Source organism: Centropristis striata, chromosome 8, assembly GCF_030273125.1.
Source record: "Centropristis striata isolate RG_2023a ecotype Rhode Island chromosome 8, C.striata_1.0, whole genome shotgun sequence".
Classification (NCBI taxonomy): Eukaryota; Metazoa; Chordata; class Actinopteri; order Perciformes; family Serranidae; genus Centropristis; species Centropristis striata.
Genome location: NC_081524.1, coordinates 18,364,395 through 18,386,896, shown reverse-complemented (window position 1 = coordinate 18,386,896; position 22,502 = coordinate 18,364,395). Strand labels below are relative to the sequence as shown.

General features: G+C 38.1%; 1 protein-coding gene across 1 annotated transcript in view; it reads left to right on the top strand.

Annotated features, from left to right (window-relative positions):
* mtmr11 (myotubularin related protein 11) overlaps positions 1 to 22,502 on the top strand; it is a 63,036-nt gene that overhangs the window by 2,891 nt on the left and 37,643 nt on the right. The window contains exon 2 of the mRNA XM_059338812.1: positions 9,528 to 9,597. Coding sequence (XP_059194795.1) covers positions 9,528 to 9,597 — 70 coding nt within the window. The remainder of the gene's footprint in view (positions 1 to 9,527; positions 9,598 to 22,502) is intronic.

Below are 22,502 nucleotides of genomic sequence, written 5' to 3'. Positions count from 1 at the left end.
GGTACATAATGTCTCTGTTTTTGGCTGCATGCCTTATTAAAGGTGAGTGAAGTGGTGGTGAATGTTAATCACTCCTCGTGGCGGGGGGACCCTCACTTCATATGGGATTTAAATGTACATGGAGATATATGGTGCAGACGATCATCATCTCCTATGCAGTTAAAGCCTGTTTCAGCTGCTTTATTCACCACATCTGTGAGAGGTCACATGGTGCTGCTTTAAGATGATATCCTTGCATTTCAAATGATCAGTAAGATACTGGCCCAGTTTTCGAAGCACCTCAGAGGATAAAGGTTAGAAGGACTCATTAGTGTGATAGACAACACAAAGCCATGTGTGCACACAGGATGAATGTGTTCAGAGTAGCTTGCTCCTTCGGGAACAGTCTCTTGGCTCCGTCTTTGTGCTGCCTGGCTTTTTGTCTCTCCCTGGTTATTTTCAGCAGCCGCAGGGGGAAACGGTAACAGATGCCTCTTTACTCTGCCCCGGGCGAGCCTTGCATGTGGAGTGGGGGGTGATGTGCTGCACAACATCTGGCTGTCGCCATGGAGACAGCAGCTGGGAGGTAGAGGAGTTTTTTTAATTTGATTACCTCCGAATGAGACGTGCAGAATTCATCACAGCCCCCCACCGATGGAATCCCATGTGTCCCAAGTATGAGAATGTGGCTGAGCCTAAGATATGGTAATTTTGGGTAGTAGGCTAGCTAGATAATATGCACAGGCCACCCACACACTCTTGTGGGTTTCACTTCCATGAGCATGTGTTAAGACTGCTATAAAAAACTGAATCCAATCCTGGGCTGAATTTGGACCAGATGGCTTTGCAGATTGCTTGTACTGGTGAATCTTTTCTACTTTTATCACAGTTTAAAACCCAAGCCATTGTGGATGGTGTAAATAATGAGAATAGATTACTAATTGATTAATGAATAGAGAAATAGTCAATCTACCAACAGTCCAAAATCCAGTTAGATCCGTTTTATGGTCACATAAGACAAAGAAAGGCAGCAAATCCTCACAGTTATGAAGCTTGAATCAGGAATTTGGCATTTCTTCTTGAGAAATGAATGAATAAGAAGAGAACAGTAGTGCATGGTGCTCCATATGGATGCTCATGCATCTTGACAGGACAGCAGGCTTATTCAGGCTTATTTTGGCTGCGCCTATCCCCTGGAGTTCACTCTATCTGCATCTCCCAGCCAGCTTTGAAGCAGTCAGCATGAAAGGCACACAGCACAAAGCTCCACAGAAGCAAAAAATACCAGAGGAAGGATCATCTGAGCTCTATTCAGTGTGGCTGAAGATCCAAGCCTGATAGGAGTGGGCCAGAGCGCTACAGTCACCCACACCCGCTCCCATAAGACCTGGACGTCACAGTCACTGCCAGCCCCTGAGCTGCTGAGCCTTTGCTGCTTAAACAGAGCACAACAATGGGCTCTTCTTAATGGAAGAGCAGATTTATGGTCGAGTTAGAGGGTGTATTGATCCGGCATTGGGTGATAATTAACCAGGCACACTGTTCAGCTGTGAAAGGGCTGAGAGGCAAGGCCGTTTGTCTGTTTTGAGTGTATGTAATGGCTGTGATAATCTGACTCGTGGGACCTGAGCTGTGGACTGCCTCAAGGTGACTGTCAAAAACATTTCATACAGGAGACCATTATGAGCCACTGAGAATCCAACATTGGGCATTAGATTTTCACTTAAGCTATTTAGCTGACAGTGACATGCAATGATTTGCTGTTAGTGAGGATGTAAGAGGTTTAGAGATGCAAGTGTGCTCCAGAGAGCAGGAGGAGGAAACACTGATGCTGATGGACACACTGCATGTAGTGGGCGTCACACATGTGATCTTTCAGTCAGAGTTTGACTGGCCACCAGGCAGCCATCCAGTTCCTGAAGAAGGGTCAGTCAGTCCATCACTATCAATGTTGGCATTTTACACTTCTGCAAACCACGGATATGTCATATCTTATTAATAAATATTTTTAGGGGATGGGGGTGGCGGAGCGGTTTTGAAAACGTGGCTAATGTAATTTAAGTTTAAGGAAATTTTAGGGAGAAAAATCAAGTTTTGTGTTTATAAAATCTACCTCCATTTGTAATATGTAACCTCTGGACGCATTTTTGCTAAAGATGTTTTGTATTTTTAAAACTCTATTGGAAACAATGACTTAGGCTACATAGATCGTGACTAGATCGTAGGGCTGAATGTGATATGGAATTAGACCATATTGCATATATCAATATAGTTAAAAAATGTCTTTCTTTATATATAAATGCTGCCCTTACTAGGGTTTGTCATATTTAGTTCTTTTGTAATGTTCGTTATTCTTCTCTCATATAAATATATTTATTTGGGAAAAAGATTTTATTTCATAGGCTATTTTTTCTCCTAGATATCTTTTTATTTAAATGTGCACTTTATGGAGCTTTGATTTTTAAAAAACGTACTCCTGTTGTTATACAGTATTTATGTTCACTTAAATAAACGGTTTCAATAAAACTACATGTGACATGTCATATTTGACTTTGACTTTGACTGAACATTTGCTCTCACTTTGTGATAAAAATATTGTGATATATATCGTATATCGATATTCAGCCTGAATATATCGGGATATGACTTTTGGTCCATATTGCCCAGACCTACTAGATCATAGGAATTAATTCATGTAAAAGTGGTTAATTCACATGTTAAAAAGTCTGGTGTCTCTTTCCAACCACCTGACTTCCTCATACTGCAGAATGTGGTGATTGTTAAACCACGTTAGCAGCCCAGTGCTAAAGCTTGAGGATGGTGAAAACATTCCATATCAACATATCAGGGGTTTGTAGAAACATACTATGGCAACAGTTTTTTTTCTTGCAACTGTGCTGCTATTTGTTGTCCTTAGAGGATGAATACTATTGACTTTGATGATATCCGGTTTCATCTAGCTTCACCATGAGGTTGATTTTTGTGTTTTGTGTGAAATGTCTCGACAGCTATTGGATAGATTGTGTTGTGAAACTGTTCAGATATCATGTGTCATAACCAGGGATGTCCTGATCAACATTTTTCACAATTCAGTCCTTTCATTTTGGGAAAATCATGCACAGAGTTTGATCTTCAAATAGGTGCCTGAGAAATTGAAAAAACATGTAGCCTTATAAATGTGGCTGTACTATGTTAATTGTAATTTGATGGTGAACAAAATCAATGTTCCACCTTTTTAAACATCAGTTATTAGCATTGTCATTGTGAGCATGTTAGCATTTAGCAGCACTCTGCCTGTGTGCAGCCTCATAAAGCCGCTCATGTAAATTTTTCCTCTTGTAAAACTTCTGTTTTATTTGGCTCCAGATGACCTTTGAACTGTCCTGTACAGACCTTACAGTGCATCATCAAGTGCATAAACATATGTGGAAGTCTTTGTCATCATTGAACAATTTAGCGATACGAGGAGGTAATGAACAGAAAAATATGTTTTTCAGACAATTAATTGCAAATCATTCTGCAGGGATACCATTAACAGAGCCAGTAATTATCTGTTTGTTGTGCATAAAATCAAGACTGATGGTGTGATAATTAGGATTGGTTGAGAATGCAGACACAGCTGTAAATATTCTCTTGTTTCCAGGCTTTCATGGAGGGTTTCAGGATCAAACGTTACAACAGGGAGAGCTGTGCTAATTGCAACAGGCATTTGCAGGGAAATGGGTTAAAAGCTGGATATTCACTACAGTGTGATGCAGTAATCCTCTCATTAAATATTAACCATCTGAATTCCCATTTCATGAAACATTGATTTATATTTCACCCTATATGTCGGAATCTGTTTGTCCTTTTTTTCGTAATGTCTGTGCTTTCTCATATTGGTGGCAAAATGCAGCTTTTGCCTGACTGAGAACTTTATTCCTCTGATTATATTCAAGGTAGTTTTTGGTCCTTTTTCTTCAGTCCATTAATATATTGGTATATATTACTGTTTCTATCATACTGTAGCAAAGCAGGTCTGGATGATCCAGTGTTTCCCCTACCATTATATAAGGGGGGCGCCCCGCCCCCCCAACGGCAACCCCCGCCCCCCTTTGACGATCAAGTTAATTTTAATTTCTATAGAGCGCCAAATCACAACAGAAGTCATTTAAGTTTACCTCTCCTATAGAACAGGTCTATCTATCTTGTCATTTTATTAAGCAAAATAAATAGCCTTATGTTATTTATGTTATTTACACGACGGCATGTCATTTCTGTCAACATGTTTGACGTGGACAATTCTCGTCTGCTCTCTGTATTGGGCGCAAACACGTGCTGCTTCTGCGTCGGGGAAACGCGGAAGCTGTCGGGCCTCGTCGGGTTCGAGTCATAATGCTCAGTCGGGGATCGTCGGCAGTCGGGACAGTAGACTCGTCGGGTCCTCTGATTGGCTGTGAGCTAGCTATGGGTGGATCTGATTAGCGGTGCTCTAGCGAATCAGTGTTGTGTGTGGGAGGGGCGGATACTATTAATTAATTGCTATCTTCAACGAGTCCGAGAGCAGACAACGTGACCATCAGCTCAGCCGGAGCGACCATTTGCAGCGAAGCTTTGTTTTCCAAATTGTCCAAAACGTCTTCTCAAAACTAATAACAAGCTTAATGCTGTGGTTGCTCCTCTTTTTTAATCTCCATGGTTACTTCTATCTTCTTCTATGGTTTCTCCATTACGTCATTTTCTGTTTTCATGTTTTGGATTACAGTAAAAAGACTAGCGCCATTCGTTGTTAGGGAGACTTATTGCATCTCGTGTAACCGTCGTGGCGGTGTGTTTCACTGCTTTTTTTCACCCGACTGTGTCCGACGAGAGGCGACAGAATCATTGGACAAGAGCTCACCGAATTTACAAGAAGACTGTCAAAATAAGATGCCTGAAATAAAATATACAAGAACCCATATTCTCCTTTACAATAATTCATTAAAATCTCTAATGATTAAGAACAGTGTACATGATGGAATAGTGGCATTAGAATGTGTGAGAAGCCACCAAATTTGGGCTTTTTATTGAAAAAACAAATTCTCCAGGGAGCATAAAGATTCTATGTCACGGTATCTCCCGACTGTGAAACTGTTGGGTGAGGTGTTTGCTGTTTGTGTTTAGCTAAAAGTGCACAAGATTGATGCATTTAAGTTAAAATGTACTTTCTTTTTTTTTTCCCTGGGGTGCATGTGCGTCGGAAAATATGTCCCTCCCCCCCAAGACTGTAAACCTAAGGGAAACACTGGGATCTATACAAAAAACAATGAATGAAAGGACAGACATAATGATCCAAAAATAATGTTTTCATTAGTTGTCGGTCCATTTTTTTTTCTGCAAACAAAACAAATCTCATTTAATTCTGAATGGAATAAGAGGAAACATTTCAAAGTGAGCCTCATTTAGCAAAACTACCTCATGTCCTCTTTTCCCTTCCAAGCTGGTTCACACTGCCATATGGCGGTCCCACTATTCATGTGAGGAAATGAAAGGCACAATACAAATGTACGGGCTGTGACCCGTTTCTGTACAGGGAGTAGTGGGTAAAAGCTAATGTGTATTTTACAAGCCCCGAGCTGAGCATATCTCAGCAGGAGAAGCTTTCAAAGAGAATTGTTTGTCTACACAACGGATGCGAAAGGTCCACAGTGTATTTTTGGACTGCAGTGCAAAAATGATCCATAATGCAGTAATTGGGCTCGTTTGGAATAGAAAATCAAATAGTGTGGACTGTTCAAAAGTAGCTCATCTTGTTGTTAGAGAGGTGGCCGAGGCAGTTCTCCCATGTAAAATAAGCTTTTAAGAGTCATAAACAAATTTAACTTTAGAGATTGAGATGCTGCTTCTCCAGTGTCCCTCCAGAATTCCCATTTGTTCTCTTTGCTTGTGAGTTTGGCTTGTTATTTAAGGAAAGACAAGTATGTTCCAGTCCCAGGAACAAGCACACTCACTGCAGAAATCTGGCCGCAGTAGCAAGGGGAAGCCATGAGCAATGGAAACTGCAATAAGCCTTGGCCACTGTCCCTGAGGATGAAGGGAGGGAGCAGAGAAGGGCAAAAGTGGGGCAGAGAGGCAGCACAGGGGAGAAAGAAGCACTGAGAGTGATAGAGTGGGGGACGCGGAAGCCACACAGTTAAAGCAAAAGTGAAATGTCAGCATAAACTCAAGCCTGAAAATGTGGTTTTGAGATATACGTGATTCAAATGATGAAAGCAGCTTTACTTTCGCCACAACAAGTCTGTGCCTAGACATTATCTCATTCCTATTTCCCTTATCTCTGTTGCCTGTTTAACCACTTTTGTGCAAAACTTGCAAGTGAAGGAGAAATGGCTTTCACATATAAATGCATCTGTTGTAGATCTTTCTGTCACATTTATTGCATCCACAAATCAGATTTGTGTTAGTTTTACCCAGCGCTCCGCTCATATCTCTGTTATCACGTTCTGTACACAGCTCAGTCTGCACAGTGCCAGTGCTACTTCACCTTGTGTGTTGCACTGTTTTTTACTGACTTCACTTGCCTTACAAGTGCCTGAGGCCCAAGTTTGTCAGTCTTGACAGCCTTCAGAGGACGAATCTGAGACACTAGGCTTATGAAAGAAATAACAAAACAAGATCTGCCTCTGATGTTCTTTAAAGGGGACCAGGAATTCAGCTGTGGGTTTGCTGTGGGTGTTGATGGAGAGACTGAGGGAAAGCATAAGGCTTTTTAAAACGCAGATGGAAAAAAAAGAAGAACAATGCTCTGGCAAGCAGAAACTCAGCCTTGTAAAGTTTTAGTGTCCTGCCGTATAATCAGAAAGTCTTGTTTTTCTCCAGCGGTTTCTGCTAACACGGATTTCAGCTTTTTAATTTGGCCGGTAAAATGTTTTGAAGTACAACCATATTTTAAATATATATAACAGGGAGAACTTTATGCTATTGGCTGATAAATAAAGTGTTGTTTCAGATGTTGGAGTTGGCAGTATGGAATCATTTTACAGCAAAATGTTGCAACATAGCAAACTTGCCCATATGACAATAATCAGTGCTCATATTATGTGGATTGTTTGTGTTATCATGGCTCACTAAGCCCTAATTAAATTAATTAGCAAATTGGTAAGGTCTTTTCTTTCTTTTCTCACAGTTTGTATTGTAGTATTATAGTGTTTTTTTGTTATTCTTGAAAAAAATTTGGAAAAAGTGGTTAGGAAGTAAAATATTTGCTTCATACAAATATATAAAAAAATCGGAACTTTTAAGATAACATTAAGACGCCATCAGTAGTGCTGGGCGATATATCGATATAAAAAATATATTGATATATTTTTAAATGTGATATGGATTTTGACCATATTGGATATATTGATATAGTTCAATTTTTTTTCTTTATATATAAATGCTGCCCTTACCAGGATTTGTCATATTTAGTTCTTTTGTAATGCTCATTATTATTTACTCATATAAATATATTTATTTCAGAAAAAGATTGGCCTATTTTTTAATAAGTTATTTCTATTTAAGATATGTTTAATTTAATTGGGCACTTTATGGAGCTTTGGTTAAAAACAGGGACTTCTGTACAGTATTAATTTTCACTTAAATCAACAATTTCAATAAAACTACTTGTGACATGTCATATTTGGCTTTGACTTAACTGAATATTTGCTCTCACTTTGCGATAAAAATATCGGGATATATATCGTATATCGATATTCAGCCTGAATATATCGGGATATGACTTTTGGTCCGTATTGCCCAGCCCTACCCATCAGTAGCAGGAACCTGCAGAATCTGTGAGTTTTTATTAAGGAAACAGCCAGACTCTCTCACATACAAAGAACGCAACCAGCCATGAATAAGTGTGATTTTACTACCTTTTCAAGGAGCAAAGGTTCTCTTTGTTAAATGTTTTTTTATGAGTGTCAGGTTTTCCTGAGCAGGCTGCTAACACAGAATCCACCACACTGCAGGATTGTTAGCATAACATCAGCTACTGAGTGGATTCATTGTTATTGTTCACACATCCTTGCTGACTCCAAGAAATACCAGTGCTTTGTGATGAAGCTGCTTCTATAAATGAAACAATGATTAATAGTTTCATTGCGGGCAGAATTGCTGAGAGGGATGTTTGAGGCTCTACAATGTATAGTTTTCCTGGATGTGAACTTACTTCTAAATCTGTACAACTTTAGCTCGTTCACCACCTGTATAATCACTGCATGCTCTCACGTAGCAGGCCTCTGTGTATTATGGGATTTGAAGCGATAAATGTAAATGGCCTTCACAAGAGGGGTTAGTAGCGACGTTAAGTGGAAGCATATGTGCCAGTAAGCTCGCAGTCTCATTATAGAAACCTCTGTGGCTCTGTGGGGTTGGATCCTTGCTTGCAGAACAGACTCAAGTACAAGAGACTTCATAACAGTTCTAGAGAAAGCAGGAACAAACAGCTAAATGGAAACTAAGAATCATGGAGCATTGTGTGGTTGGCTTTGTTTCTTTGTCCATGAAAATGAGTCCATTGAGACGAGCCAGACTTTGATGAGAGAAACAGACCAAGCCATATCTTTAATTTAATCAACAAGACCAAAGATTACATGAGGCTGTGCCCATGTTTTCTGCATTTTTCTTGACTTCTGTGGGCAGGGTTTGAAAATATATCGAATAAACACAGCTTTCACAATCCTTCAGTATTAAGGTACCTGTGAGGTGGAATGAACAAATGATTAAAGTACAAAAATATTCAGTTATGGTGCTTTCATTTAAAGGTCACGTGACACTAGGGCTGGGCGATATGGACCAAAAGTCATATCCTGATATATTTAGGCTGAATATCAATATATGATATATATCCCGATTTTTTCTCATCACAGATTGAGAGCAAATGTTTAGTCAAAGTCAAATATGACATGTCACAAATAGTTTTATTGAAACCGTTTAAGTGAGCATAAATACTGTATAACAACATGAGTGCCTTTTTTTTTAATCAAAGCTCCATAAAGTTCACATTTAAATAAAAAATATCTTAAACAAAAATAAATTTGATTCTGTTTTCACTTAAACACACTCACAAATCAAGCTTTAGAAATATACTACATTAATATTATTTTCTCGTTTCATAGTTTATTTTTTTTAATCAACACCAGTCCTTATTATAAATATCAAATAGTATATTCATTTCATTTCTGAATTTTAATCTTGTAAGTTATTTTTATTTAAATTTGCGCAAATTTGAACTATATTGATATATGCGATATGGTCTAATTCCATATCACATTTAAAAATATATCGATATATTGCCCAGCCCTACATGACACTTTGGTTAATATGCCTATTAGGTTCCTTACCAGTATTTAGATCAGTTATATTTAAGGCTGCAGCCAGTTAGCAAAACCTTCAGATAAAGACTGAAAATCTCATCTAAGTCACAGCAAAAAAGCAGATAAACAAGTTTCCAAAAATGTCAAACTATTCCTTTAAGCAGTGAGCCTGTGCTCTCTGTTACAGTGATACAAAATAAAGAGCTAATGTGTGCTCTGTTTCTCCTCCAGGAGAGGATGCTGAGTCAGAGCGGGGTCAATGCAAGGAGTCGAGATGTGTTCGGGCTCCGCTGCCTGCCAGGTAAGACTGTGCTTTAATGAGATATGTAGAAAGTTTTAAAAATGTAAGGTGTCATAGGTATTACTACAACCCCGATTCCATAGAAGTGGGGACACTGTGTAAAACCTAAATAAAAACAGAATACATCTGAAATAAGATTTCAGAGTGTATATTTAGAAAAAACAAAAGTTTATCAGTTTAACATTAAATATACATGCACTTTGTACATTTTCAAATTGAATTGATGTCAAAATGATAAGTACAGTACATTTAGACAGTGCCCCATTTTTTTGGAATCAGGGTTGTATGAGCAGTACATCAGTTTAGTTCTTACTTCCTATACTTTTGCTTTTGAGCTTTGTTTGTTTGTTTTTATTTAGATCCCCATTAGCTTTTGCAAAACAGCAGCTGTTCTTCCTGGGGTCTATCATCATATTTCACTGTGACAAATACAATGTAGAAATACACAGAATGATAACAGACATGACATACATTATATGAATACATAACATGAAACAAAAAGAACACACAGACAATACATAATTACATTTCACATTAAACATGGTTGAAATACAAATACAAAACAAAACAACACAAAAAGACAGCTGCATCAATTAAAGTTTGATTAAAGTTGATATTTAGATAATGATTTTTAAGATGTTTTTTTAAAGCTATATAGATTTAATTGAGTAAGTTCCACTGTTGCATTGCCATATATATATATATATATATATATATATATAACTGTACATTGAATCATAGTTTTGGATCTTGGTAAAGTAAAACAACCTCCAACTGCATGCCTTGTTGAATATTTATGTGCCTCTGAACTGAAAGACACATTTCTATAAATAATAAGAGGTGATTTTATTATTATGACATCCTTAATAAACACCATCAGTAATGACAAAAATCTAGTTTTTACATCTAACCAACCTCATGATTTGTGCATTTTAATAACATTAGTTTTCCATCCACATAAAGAGCTCCTCTTGCTACTTTATTCTGGACCAACTGCAGCTTCCTTATATTACTCAATGAAGTAGTGGAGCAGACTATAGAGCAGTAGTCTAAATGAGACAAAACCAAAGCATGTATCACTTGCCTAACAAGTTGGTGCATTAAATATTTAGTTCATCTTTTAATTATTGATATGGCGTTTCCCATTTTATGAGCAATCTACACATCTTCCACATTTGACAAATCCAAATATCTCGCATCGACTAAATAAATGAAGAATGATTCCAGCTACAGTAACAATAAGCAGCCTGTAGCTGAACAGCTCAGCCAGTCAGGCACAAGACATTGGTAGCAATGCTAAATAATATAACGCCTCACAAGCACAACCTTCAAGTGAAGTGACAACTGCCTGTACCAGAATAAATATCAACACTGAATAACACTGAAGTAGAAAACTGCTGCTGTGGTTTGAAAGGTCCATATTTCCCTCTTAGCCACACCTGGAGCAGGAATGTCACAGCAGGTGCTTTGCCTTTGAGACGGGAAAACATCTGCTGTTGAAAAGCCAATCTGAACACACAAAAGGGGATCAGGAGCCTCACTGAACAGCTGTGTGGCTGAGAACAAAAGGTCCTGCAGTCGGGTTGCAGAGTGAAATGTGCTCATATGTTGACAAACTGAATTTAAAATTAACAGCAAATGTCTTATAGACTTTTTTTGTTTAGTGTGACCAAAGATTACAATTACAACAATTTGCTTACAGCAGCACCACTACAAAAAATGATTTGGCACTATTGTGTATTCATTGTATACCCAAAGTAGTTGATTCTTTTATTCCACTGTTCCAGTGAATGGGATCTTTCTTAAAATTTGGCATAAACGTCAACTTGAACTCAAAGGATGAACTAATTTGATTAATGATTAATTACTAACAATTTGGTACAAATGTTAATTTGGAATGAAAGATAACCTGATTAGATTTTGCAGGTGAAATGTTGAGGTCACAAAATCCCAGTTTGGCCGCAACTCAAGAATTCAAAATTTCACATAAATGTCTAATACGACAAGAATAATGAAGTGATGACATTTTCCAAAGGTCGAAGATCAGAATCAAGTACGAGTAACAAGTACTAGGACAAAGAAATTAGCCATCAACCCGTCCAAACATATACTTAACATACATACAATATGACAAAGGGGTGGACAGGACAGGAAGACAGGGATGAAAGAAAGAAATACAGCATAATGTGAGGAGAGGGGAGGGAAAAACAAAAAGAAAAACTTCTGCAACATAAGCACATACTCAATACACTTCACAACATGAACAGACTTATGACTTGCCACCGGGAGGGGGGAGCCAGCATAGGCAAGCAGCCATCCAGTCCTGTAGCTATTAAAGCACTGCTCATAGACCCCTTGTCACACTGGGGGTACGAAGCGGCACCTTCAGTGTGACATCATAATACAAAAACATTGTTGTGGTCATTATTCATCGCACAACTCAGGAACCGGAGGGGAGACATTTCACATTTAGTCAGATACCTGACTGCTGACTTTAATCTTTGGTGCCCACCTTGAAACAGTGGTGATTGTGTACTGCCCTACAAAGCATAACTGCAGTAACTACATTTTTGGTCAAAATTGAGTTATAAATAAAAATGAACTCCTTGATGTCTGTTTTATCTTGAAAGTTTTAGATTTCAATTTTGCTGTATCTCTGCTTGGATATATATACTAATTTAAACATAAAAATAATAGAAATTATAAGTTTATTTGATAGGGAAATTATTATCTAGATAGTGAATAGGTAAAAAAGTGAGATAAAATGATATTAAGACTAAAATATAAAAGTTCCTTATAATATTAAGTCTAACATATGCAAATTTTTGAATAGAGTTGTTAAACACTTTTTAAATACTGAAAACAAAATATAAAAGCTGAAAGAAGACAACAACATTGCTGTTACTGCACTCTGGTTTTGCTGTAAAAGGTTCTAATATTAATGCAAAACCAGAGTGCAGTAACTACATTTTTGGCGTCAAACGTCAAATAAATCGTCATGATTTTTTTTCTCAGTTTTACCTTTTGCCTAGTTACTGCAGCTTTGGCTTTGTAGGGCAGTATAGATGTTACAATTTTTGTAGCGTTTTTGCAGCAAAATCTATATTTGAAACATTGTCTTCTGTCAATACCACATGTGAGTCTGGACAGACATAAACGGTAACTTGACTAACTTGAGTGACATACAACCACAAGGCTGCAATTATAGGTCACATGGTAATAAACAGTGACAGTCGTAGACAATTACTGCTTGGCCTCTGTCCTTGTGCACCATCATTACCTGCTGTTTGGCTCATGTGGCCCTATCAAGGTTTTCTCCTTGTTTAGGGATTGACCCCCCCCTAACCCCCCCCCCCCCCCCCCCCCCACACACACACACACACACACACAGACACCATAGGGAACGTAGCCATAGTCTGACCCCCTTAACCTAGTAATAATGTGTTGGATGGTGCGGGGCCACAGTAAATCAGTCTAAGTTATTTCCCTCGCCCTGCCCTGCTCATATTCTTGTGTCAGCAACACCCTGCAGGAGCTTTCCTAAAGAATGGCCGCAGACCAGAGGGACTCGATCTGAGACAGGCTAATCTTTAACGCTGCATATCAGCACTTACTCACAACGCTCTTCAGCAGAGCAGATTAAGTGTAAATGAGTGTGTGGGTGTGTTAGAGGGGAGTTTATGAGGTGGAGAGATGCTCTCTTGGCCTTCCAGTCACTTGTCTGAACACACACCTTATGACTATATCTCATTTTGTCACAAAGCTTCATTTTTTTGTGTGTAACTTTTGCCATATTTATTTGATCTATTTTGTCTTACTTTCTCTACTTTTGAGATTTTTGTATTCCTCTGTTGTTGTTTTTTGTTCTGACATATCTCGCAATCTTTCACACACAAACACATGCATAAGTGTACACAAACATAGAGTACACAGACACTCACCGTCATGCATGAACACATATTTTTTTACAGACACACACACACACACACACACACACACACACACACACACACTTCCTTCCTTATTTTCATTCACTTAGTCAGTCTAATTTGTTTTCCAGCAGTGTGTTTTCATCAAATACTTTCCAGACTCGGCTGGTTCTTGACAACACACACACACACACACACACACACACACACACACACACACACACACACACATACACACACACACACACACACACACAGATCCTATTCTTAGCTGTTAACATTTCACTGTGAAATGTTGACTGTCTTTACTCCACATTTTTCCCTTGCTGGCTCTCACCTTCATCTCCATCTCCAGCACCACCCTACTGTTCCCTCACCTTTCTCTTTTTTCACTTTCTCTTTTTCTCCACCTCCATTCCAGACAGATTAGAAACACAACTGTCCATGAGGAACCTGTTTTATATTAGGAGAAAGAGAGAAAAAGAAGAAGGAACATGTGTATTGGCAGCATTGTTATATCTTTTTTTCTATTTTTCCATTGAGACCTATATTATATTAGCTCCTTTGTGAGCTAAAATGACTCAATATTAGCCCGCTGTAAATGCAAAATCATTTAAATTTTGACATTTCTCTGAACTGTTTCAGATTACAGGCAGGGAAATCTATCCTTTGGCTCTGTGCACGCTCTACAGAGGAAGTGTTGAGACAATTTGTGAGAACAAGTTTACTTTCAGACACAAAGGAGTTGCAAGTCAGTGTTACCCCACCAAGTAAAGGCTCTCAGATTGCACCTGTGGTCTCGCTCTCGCTCTCTCTCTCTCTCTCTGTCTCTCACACACACACACTTGCACATACTCTGTGGAAGGATGGATCACTTGTCCACCTTGCGTAAAAACTGTATTTTTAGTTCTGATATCAATAACAACACAGTGGTGCTGTTGTTGCATTGTAACATAACTTCAGTTTTGGTAAAAAAAAAAAAACATTTTTTAAAAAGTGCCTTTCTCAGCGTTGACTCAATCCACTGAGTTGAATATCACAAAATCTGAAATTAGTCTGCAGAAGTTGTCCAGTTGTCCCAGTAGTTAAGGGGTAGTGCTCGGTGTCCTCGTTGTTGTCATGTGACACCGGGACACAGGACCGCAGAAACCGAGCCGGTCTGCGGGAGAGCACACGGGTCAGGACAGCTCCGACAGCCATAGGTAGATCATGTACCTTTTCAATGCTGCGAGTGGGGGAGGGGGCATACTGTCCATTCACACACAATGCCAAGAGTCCAGGACCCCCTTCAGAGCAACTTCACAATCCCTCTCTCCACAGTCTTATGTTACTGTGGGATTAAAAGGCTGTCAATTAGCCTTAAACCTCGCTGATTGATGGACAAGAGACCAGAGCATCCATATTTGTATACTGGGTTTCGATCTTGATATTGGAAAAGGTTTTAAATTCTCTTTATTTATATGACTTTAAATGAATGTTTTCTAGTTTATTATCCATGACTGGATGAAGGAGAGGTCAAGCAAGAGTTTTGGGGAATTTATCATAATTTTCATATATCAGCAGCAACACTTCTTGGGCTTTAGCTGCCATCAGTGGCAACAACTTTTTAATAGAGGCCATTAAAAAAAAAACTCAGTGCAGCAAAGTTCTTTGTGGGTGAAAAGTTCAACTAACGTCAGTCAACATCACAAAAAAAATGCAAATTGGTCTAACTGACTAACCTGATTCAACGGAACAAAAAGCAAAAAGAGGTGAAGTATCCCAGCGTCTTTGAGCTTGACTGAAATATATATCACAAAGCCTGAACAGAATCGACACCTCAATAGGGATGGGTTAAATGCAGAGGTTGAATTTCCCCATTGTGGGATTAATAAAGTAATTAATAATATTAAATAATAATAATAATATATAATAAGTGACCCATCAAGTTCACTAGTTCAATGTAGCAACCTGTAAAACATACTAATACTTAGTAGTGAAGCTTTTATTCTTTTATTTTATTTTATTTATTAACATTTGAATATTTGAGCAGACATTTAACTGCATAGTATCTTAATCCCCCCCCCAAAAATGGAGTGATTTAAAAAAAAAAAAAAAAGTGAACAGGATGACAACCAAGCATCAGCTTTTCATTTTTAAAGTTGAGCCCTGTTGGGTGATTCTCATGAAGCCAGTCTAAGTTATGTCTGTGAAGATTATAAGGACATTAAACTAAATATATTTCACTTTTATATGAATGAACAATATTGCCATAATGAGGCACAATTCATTGTTTTGTGCTAAAAAAAAATATATTTTCGCTATTTTTTTTTCTTTATATATTTTTTATTGGAAATTAAGCACCACAAAAAACCCACAAAACGAAAAGAAAAATAAATACAAAACAAAACAAAAAACATAGTATTATAATAATATATAGGAAGGCAAAAAAGCAGAGAAACAGAAACATTAACAATTATACTAATAATACCAATACATAAATAAACACAGGATGCCAAGTATGCTCATTAAAAATAAAATAAAAAAAAAGATTTAAAAAATACCTTAATAAAATAAATGAAAATTGGATGCATCAAATCGACTCAGTTGGGGTCCAGAGAGGTGAGGGTACTCACATATGTGATGACAGGCTGCCATCTTTTATAAAAATTGGCTGCTGAACCTCTCAAGGAATATTACATTTTTTCTAAAGACAGAAAAGACATCAAATCACTCATCCATGAAGAGGCAGGGGGAGCGTTTGGGCTTTTCCAATGCAATAGAATACATCTGCGGGCTATGAGCGAGGCAAAAGCAATAATATCAGAATTCGCTTGCTCCGGAGAGTCAAAAATGTGGGTCACACCGTTGAAGGTGAAGGCAGCCGGGCAGGGAAGATCATCCCGAATCATATCCGTTTCTTAAACAGCAATGATTTTACCTGGTTAAAAGCTGCTCTCCTCTTTGCCACTGCAGCACTGAAGTCCTCGTAAAACTTGATGTTATGGCCCCGAAAAGTCATGTTGCGGTGTTCCTTTGCCCACAGCAAAACTCTCTCTTTATCAATGTAGCGGTGAAAGCGCACTATCACAGGGCGAGATCCTTGACGGGGTTTGGGTCTGAGACTACGATGGGCCCGATCTAGTTCAGGTGTTGAGTTTAATAGAGCCTCTGCTGCCACTTCCTTGAATAGATCTGCCATGAATTGTCTCGGGTTGTTGCCTTCAATGTCTTCAGGAAGCCCAATCACTTTTTGAGCACGACACCAAGTCCTCCACAGTAGCCTGGAGAGTACCGTGCTCCTCTGTCATCAAGGTTAACTTGGAGCGTAGCTCCACGACATCTCGCTCCAAGCTAGTGATGTTATCTGAAAGGGTCGAAAGGGCCGTTTCCATCTCAGAAATTGTAGAAGTGTGTTTAGCCACGGTGGAGGTAATGGATTCAAGAGCCGAATTAATCGGGGCGAGAGCCGGGTTCAGAGAGGCAGTGAGCTCTGCAGTGGCGCTTTTCCTCGATTTCTCCAGTTCAATAATTAGCGTTTCCAAAGTGAGGGGAGAAGAAGGCCCAGACGCCACGTTGCTAGCTTCCCTACCAGAGAAGGGTAGAGTTTGTTGTTGAGCTTGACTTTTCCGAGTTTGTTTACTCATTCTTATGAAGGTCTGGCGCGACGTTAATTAAAACAAATCGTTACGCAGAAAAAAATAAGCTTGAAAGGATAGCGTATTTAACAAAATTTCCGAAAATACACGGAGGTATACTCCACACGTCCCTCCTCTACATCTTCGAACTGGAAGTCCATTTTCTTTTCTTTTTAACATATTTTCGATTCACAAATTCATTACCGAAATGCGTCCAGACAAAAATTTCATGGTTTCCCCACACTTATAGGTATATGTATACAATAAATATTTAATAAACGTCATAAAAATAAATATAGATTTGTTTAAAAATTTATAATTTAACAGAATATATTCAAACATAATGGTTTTTAACAATGTATAAAGAACAAAATCTGAATGAAAATTGATGAGAAAAAATGGTTAAATGTTACGGTAATGATAGAATTGTTTGAATTAAAATATATGTATATTTTAATAAAATACATTTTGGTGATACCCTTGAGCATATTTAAGTGCTTGCCTTGCTTTCATTGTTTTTTTAAATTTCTATTTAAAAATGTGTTATGGTAATGACTTTTGTTCAGTGTCTCTAAAAAGGTCAGAAAAATACATTTAAAACATTTCAAATAGATTATAAATTCATATTAAACAGTGACTTTAGATTGTGTATGTTATAAAGGGTCAAAGAAAATATGTATTCAATGCTCTTGGATTTTTTAAATAAGCTGTACCACGTTCATGTGAATCACCCTGTTTACATTTATTTAGCCAAATGGCCAACAATTCCCACGTAACTTGCATACAACGGAGCAACTTTACAGAGACTGACTTAGTGAAGGGAGAAGTTGAACATGTTTGGCTTTTGTTGAACACTATTACATGATAAGCTGACCTAACTTGCTGTAACTATTTGCGGATGTTGCATCACATGAAGGTCGGTGGTTTTGGCTTCTCTGTACTATAGTTTATACTATAGAGCAGTCTTGTGAACATTTTGTGCTGTGTCAAATTATAGGGTAGACTCCAAGTAGGACTTTATACAGAGCTTGTCTTTATCAACTGTAAACCTAGATTTAACCCAACGTAACCTATTCCTGTCCTCAACTCTTCCTCACAGTGGGCTGAGAAGGGCAGAAACCTTCCCGTTCCGCATCCATACCCAGCTGAAAATGAGAAACAAATGTGGATAAAAACAAATAAAATGGAGACTGAGAGCATGTGGTTCAAATCTCTCTCAGCTGTATTTTCTCAGGCGGACTCTTCAGGTCGCTTTCTCCTCATATCCAAGTCCCTGACCACAACATCAACAGAAGCAGCTGAAACATTAAACGGGGAAGCTTAAATTTAAACTTAATGTGCGGGGGGAAAAATCCTTTATTTATGCACAAGGAGTAAGGAATGCAAAAACTTTACAAATATTGTCAGAGTAGAATTCTTCATCAGAACACACATGGAAACACTTTCCTCTTCTCTTTGCATTATTTGAGATGGGATTGTTGATTTCAGACAACTGGGTCCCAAATTGTGGCATGTGAGACTACTGTTAAAATACAGATACAAATAATACCAGTAACTGCTGGGTTTCATGGTGATAAAACTATGTAATGCAGCTTGAGTCACAGTGTCTCTTGTTAGTTTCACCCTTATGCCCCTCAGTGGCCAAAACTCCAACCAAACATTTCACATTGGCGAGCTGTCCACCCTATAATACTGTCAGAGGCTGATCTGTACAGCATGGAGTAAATCTGATCTCTTCTTTATGACATGTTTAACTGTTCTTCTGTGTCTTGTCGCTTAACCCAGTGGTTCCCAGTGGTCCTTTTTCTTGAGGGACCCACATTTTTACCATTGTAAACTTTGGCGACCCCCCAAACTCAGTGTAACTTTCATGCTACCCTCTCTTTTTCTTTTGGAGATATTCAGCATTTTTCTAGGAGAGGTTACTGCTAGTTGAGGTTACCGCTAGGTGAGGTTACCTGTGTTTACTGCAGGAGGGATGTTACACATGTCCTTATTCTCACGATATAGCCTTCATTTTTAAACTTTCCTATAGTGATTTTTCTATTCAAATAAATGAAACATTTAATGTAGCCCTTATTTAGTTGTTTTTGTCCCACTAATGCTGACTCGTCTATATTTAACGCATTAGATTTATTACATCCCTTAAAATCAAGAGGGCTTCGAGACCCACCATGGATCTTTGCTGCCCTTGGGGGGTTGGGCCCCCCTGTTGGGAATCACTGGCTTAACCAATGTTCCCGCAATTGTTTTACTGTTCCTAATAACTACGTGCCACACCCAAAGCATAGGGCGTGTACCAAACAAATATCCCAAAATGTCTCATTTGCACACAGGGTCACAGACAGGACACAGGCTTGTACTGTCAAAGATTAGTCTGGTTTTAATCAGCGTTAACCCTTTAACCCCTTTTTGTATCCATCTAGTAATTGTAAAACAAATTTAAAAAAATAATACGAACCACATTCTCTTACAATGGTGAAAATATTAGTACACCAGCATTTGTTAGTATTTATTAGTTAAAAATGGAATTAGTTGTGATAGTCATGATTTCATATATATATATATATATATATATATATATATATATATATATATATATATATATATAATTACCATATTTACTTGGAAATCATCTCAGAAAGTGACAAAAACTACAAACTTAATTTATTATTTCAGCATATTCATGATGGAATAGCATCAAATGTTTCATATTTACAGCAATGAATGATCAAAAGTTATGATTTCATAGCACATAGTTCATTATAATGACATTAGTTTAATACCGCTAAGCTAACCGTAAATCGCCAAATCAACCGTTTGATTGAGACAGTTTTTAAAAAATTATTATACATTCATTACAGTTTTTTTGTGGAATCATTTAACATTATTCTGGTCGGTAAGGCGTCTGGCGGTAGGATATGTCAAAAAATTTACCCACCTTTCAAAATTCCACCAAAAACAGGCCAAATGTCTGGAGTGATTTTCTTGTTTCTGATTTCCTGGTTGGAGGCGGGACTAAGAGACATACTTTTTAAAGACACAGTGACATCTAGCAGATTTTTTTATAAAAACATACCTCAGCCAAGTGGTAGAGATGCTCAATCAGGTGGATTTCAGTTAAGCACTCCTTTAATTGAGATATGGTTACTCAAAATGTGCTCTACCGTATGGTTGAGCAGGTAGTTGAAGGGTTAAAAAAGCTACAAGTGCAGTGATACTGTGTTAGTGCAGCAAACATGTTACACTCTCTGTCTGTAGCTCTCCAGGAAGCACATAAACATTTTTATTTGATTAAATGACAACAGTCTCGTAAAACACCTTCACTTGTACGGCTGACTCACTCTGGGCTGAGCCACCTGCTAACACTCACTTCTTAAATCTCACAGAGTGCAAACAGGCCCAGAAACCTCTGCTCCCTGTCTTCCTCTTCTCCCCCCCTCTCAAATCTGCAGGCTGCAGGAATGTTTTCGGCTCTGTTGCACCCTGGGGAGACATTAAAACGAGGCACAGAAAGCCACAGATTGTCCTTTGAAAGACAACAAGGGTTCACTTGTGTTCACTGATACTAAGCATCTTAAATGTCTGTCGCTAGATCATGTGTGGTTGGGCTTAATTGATAAGTCCAACTAAGGGTTTTTAATGTGTGGTTTGGGAGGCTAAAGGGCATAAGCTTAATCATAGAGCACACCATGAGATTTAAACTCATCTTGTGAAATCAGTAAATCATAATCAAGACTCCTCTTCCTTCCTCATGTGTTTCCTGTTTGTGCCTTGGTATCCCCCCAAACATTCTTTAAGCTAAGAGCAAAGATTAGCAGCAGAAGCTCGGCTCAACCCAACTGCTCTGCTGCCACTCTCAGTTTCAGGGCTAGTTAAACTGAGTTCCTTCCCCATGTGCAGTGAAGGAATTTTCTGTTTCCTCAGAGTGTTTTTTCAGTTTCGAGGCACAAGAAGCCTTTTCCTCATCTTTCTTTTCATGCTCTTTTGAGCGAATATGAAAACATTTGCCTTGCCATATGTGTCTGGCCAAACACTCCTCTTGCCGTGGACAAAAAGGCCATTTTCTCCATGTCTACCCTGTCCTCGAAACTGTTGCCATGGAAACCTACAGTCTAGCTGGCAAGGGCTTTGTATCCTGCAGGAGACTGTCAAAAATGTGCTGTCTCACCGCTCTGTGTGTGTGTGTGTGTGTGTGTGTGTGTGTGTGTGTGTGTGTGTGTGTGTGTGTGTGTGTGTGTGTGTGTGTGTGTGTGTGTGTGTGTGTGTGTGTGTGTGTGTGTGTGTGTGTGTGTGTGTGTGTGTGTGTGTGTGTGTGTGTGTGTGTGTGTGTGTGTGTGTGTGTGTGTGTGTGTGTGTGTGTGTGAGAAACTGTTTTCCTTTTTTTTTCTCTCCACTTCAAGTGTTTATGCACATCTGTGTTTGTGTGGAAGAATTTTCTGGGTGAAAAGTTTGTTTTTGGAAGCTTTTGTCCTGGAATTTCAGATGCTTCTTCAAAGTTTCTCCCCTTCCATCACTAAGTCTAAGTCAGCAGATTACCAGTAAAGGCCTGTATGCATAAAGCACAAGGAAACATACCAAATACTAGTCTAATATGGGTACCTTTGCAGAGTGGCAAAAAACCGGTGCACAATCCTCATAATCCTCATAAAAAAGGTCTGTTTTCATTCCAGCTCAAAAAAATTACCATATCAGTTATTGATGAATCCCCCCTAAAATAAAAGGTCAAGTGAGCATCTTTGTACTTTCAGTTGACTGTACACTGTAAAAAATTCCTTTTGTTTTTACGGTAAAAACCCGGCAGCTGTGGTTGTACCGTAATAAATACGCTGCAACTTTTTGTAATATTACGGAAAAATTATATTAGCACTGTTGATTTCACATTTAAGATTGCCATTTTATTCCATATTTTACCGTTAAATATAAAAAGTTTTCCATTAAAAGAAACGCTGTTCTGCCATATAAATGACAAGAAAATACTTTATTAATGCTGCATAAATTAAAGGTTTTACCATCAAATATTACAGTATATTTTTGTTAGAGATATGGTGTTAAGTACATTTAACAGTGAGAAAAAGTATTTTTACAAAAAATGTGTAGATATATATATATATATATATATATATATTACAGTATATTTTTGCTACAAACACAGTGACAGTGTATTTTACAGTGGAGTAATGTATTTTTTAAAAAATGTTTAAAATACTGTTTTGGCTGATATATACATTTACAGTGTTTCATTGTTACTGAAACTGAATTAACGCATTTATCATTTTCAATCACTGTCATGGTTAAGCAGTTTTTCACCGTAAAATCTACAGACATTTTTTACAGTGTAGGTGCAACTGATTTGCCA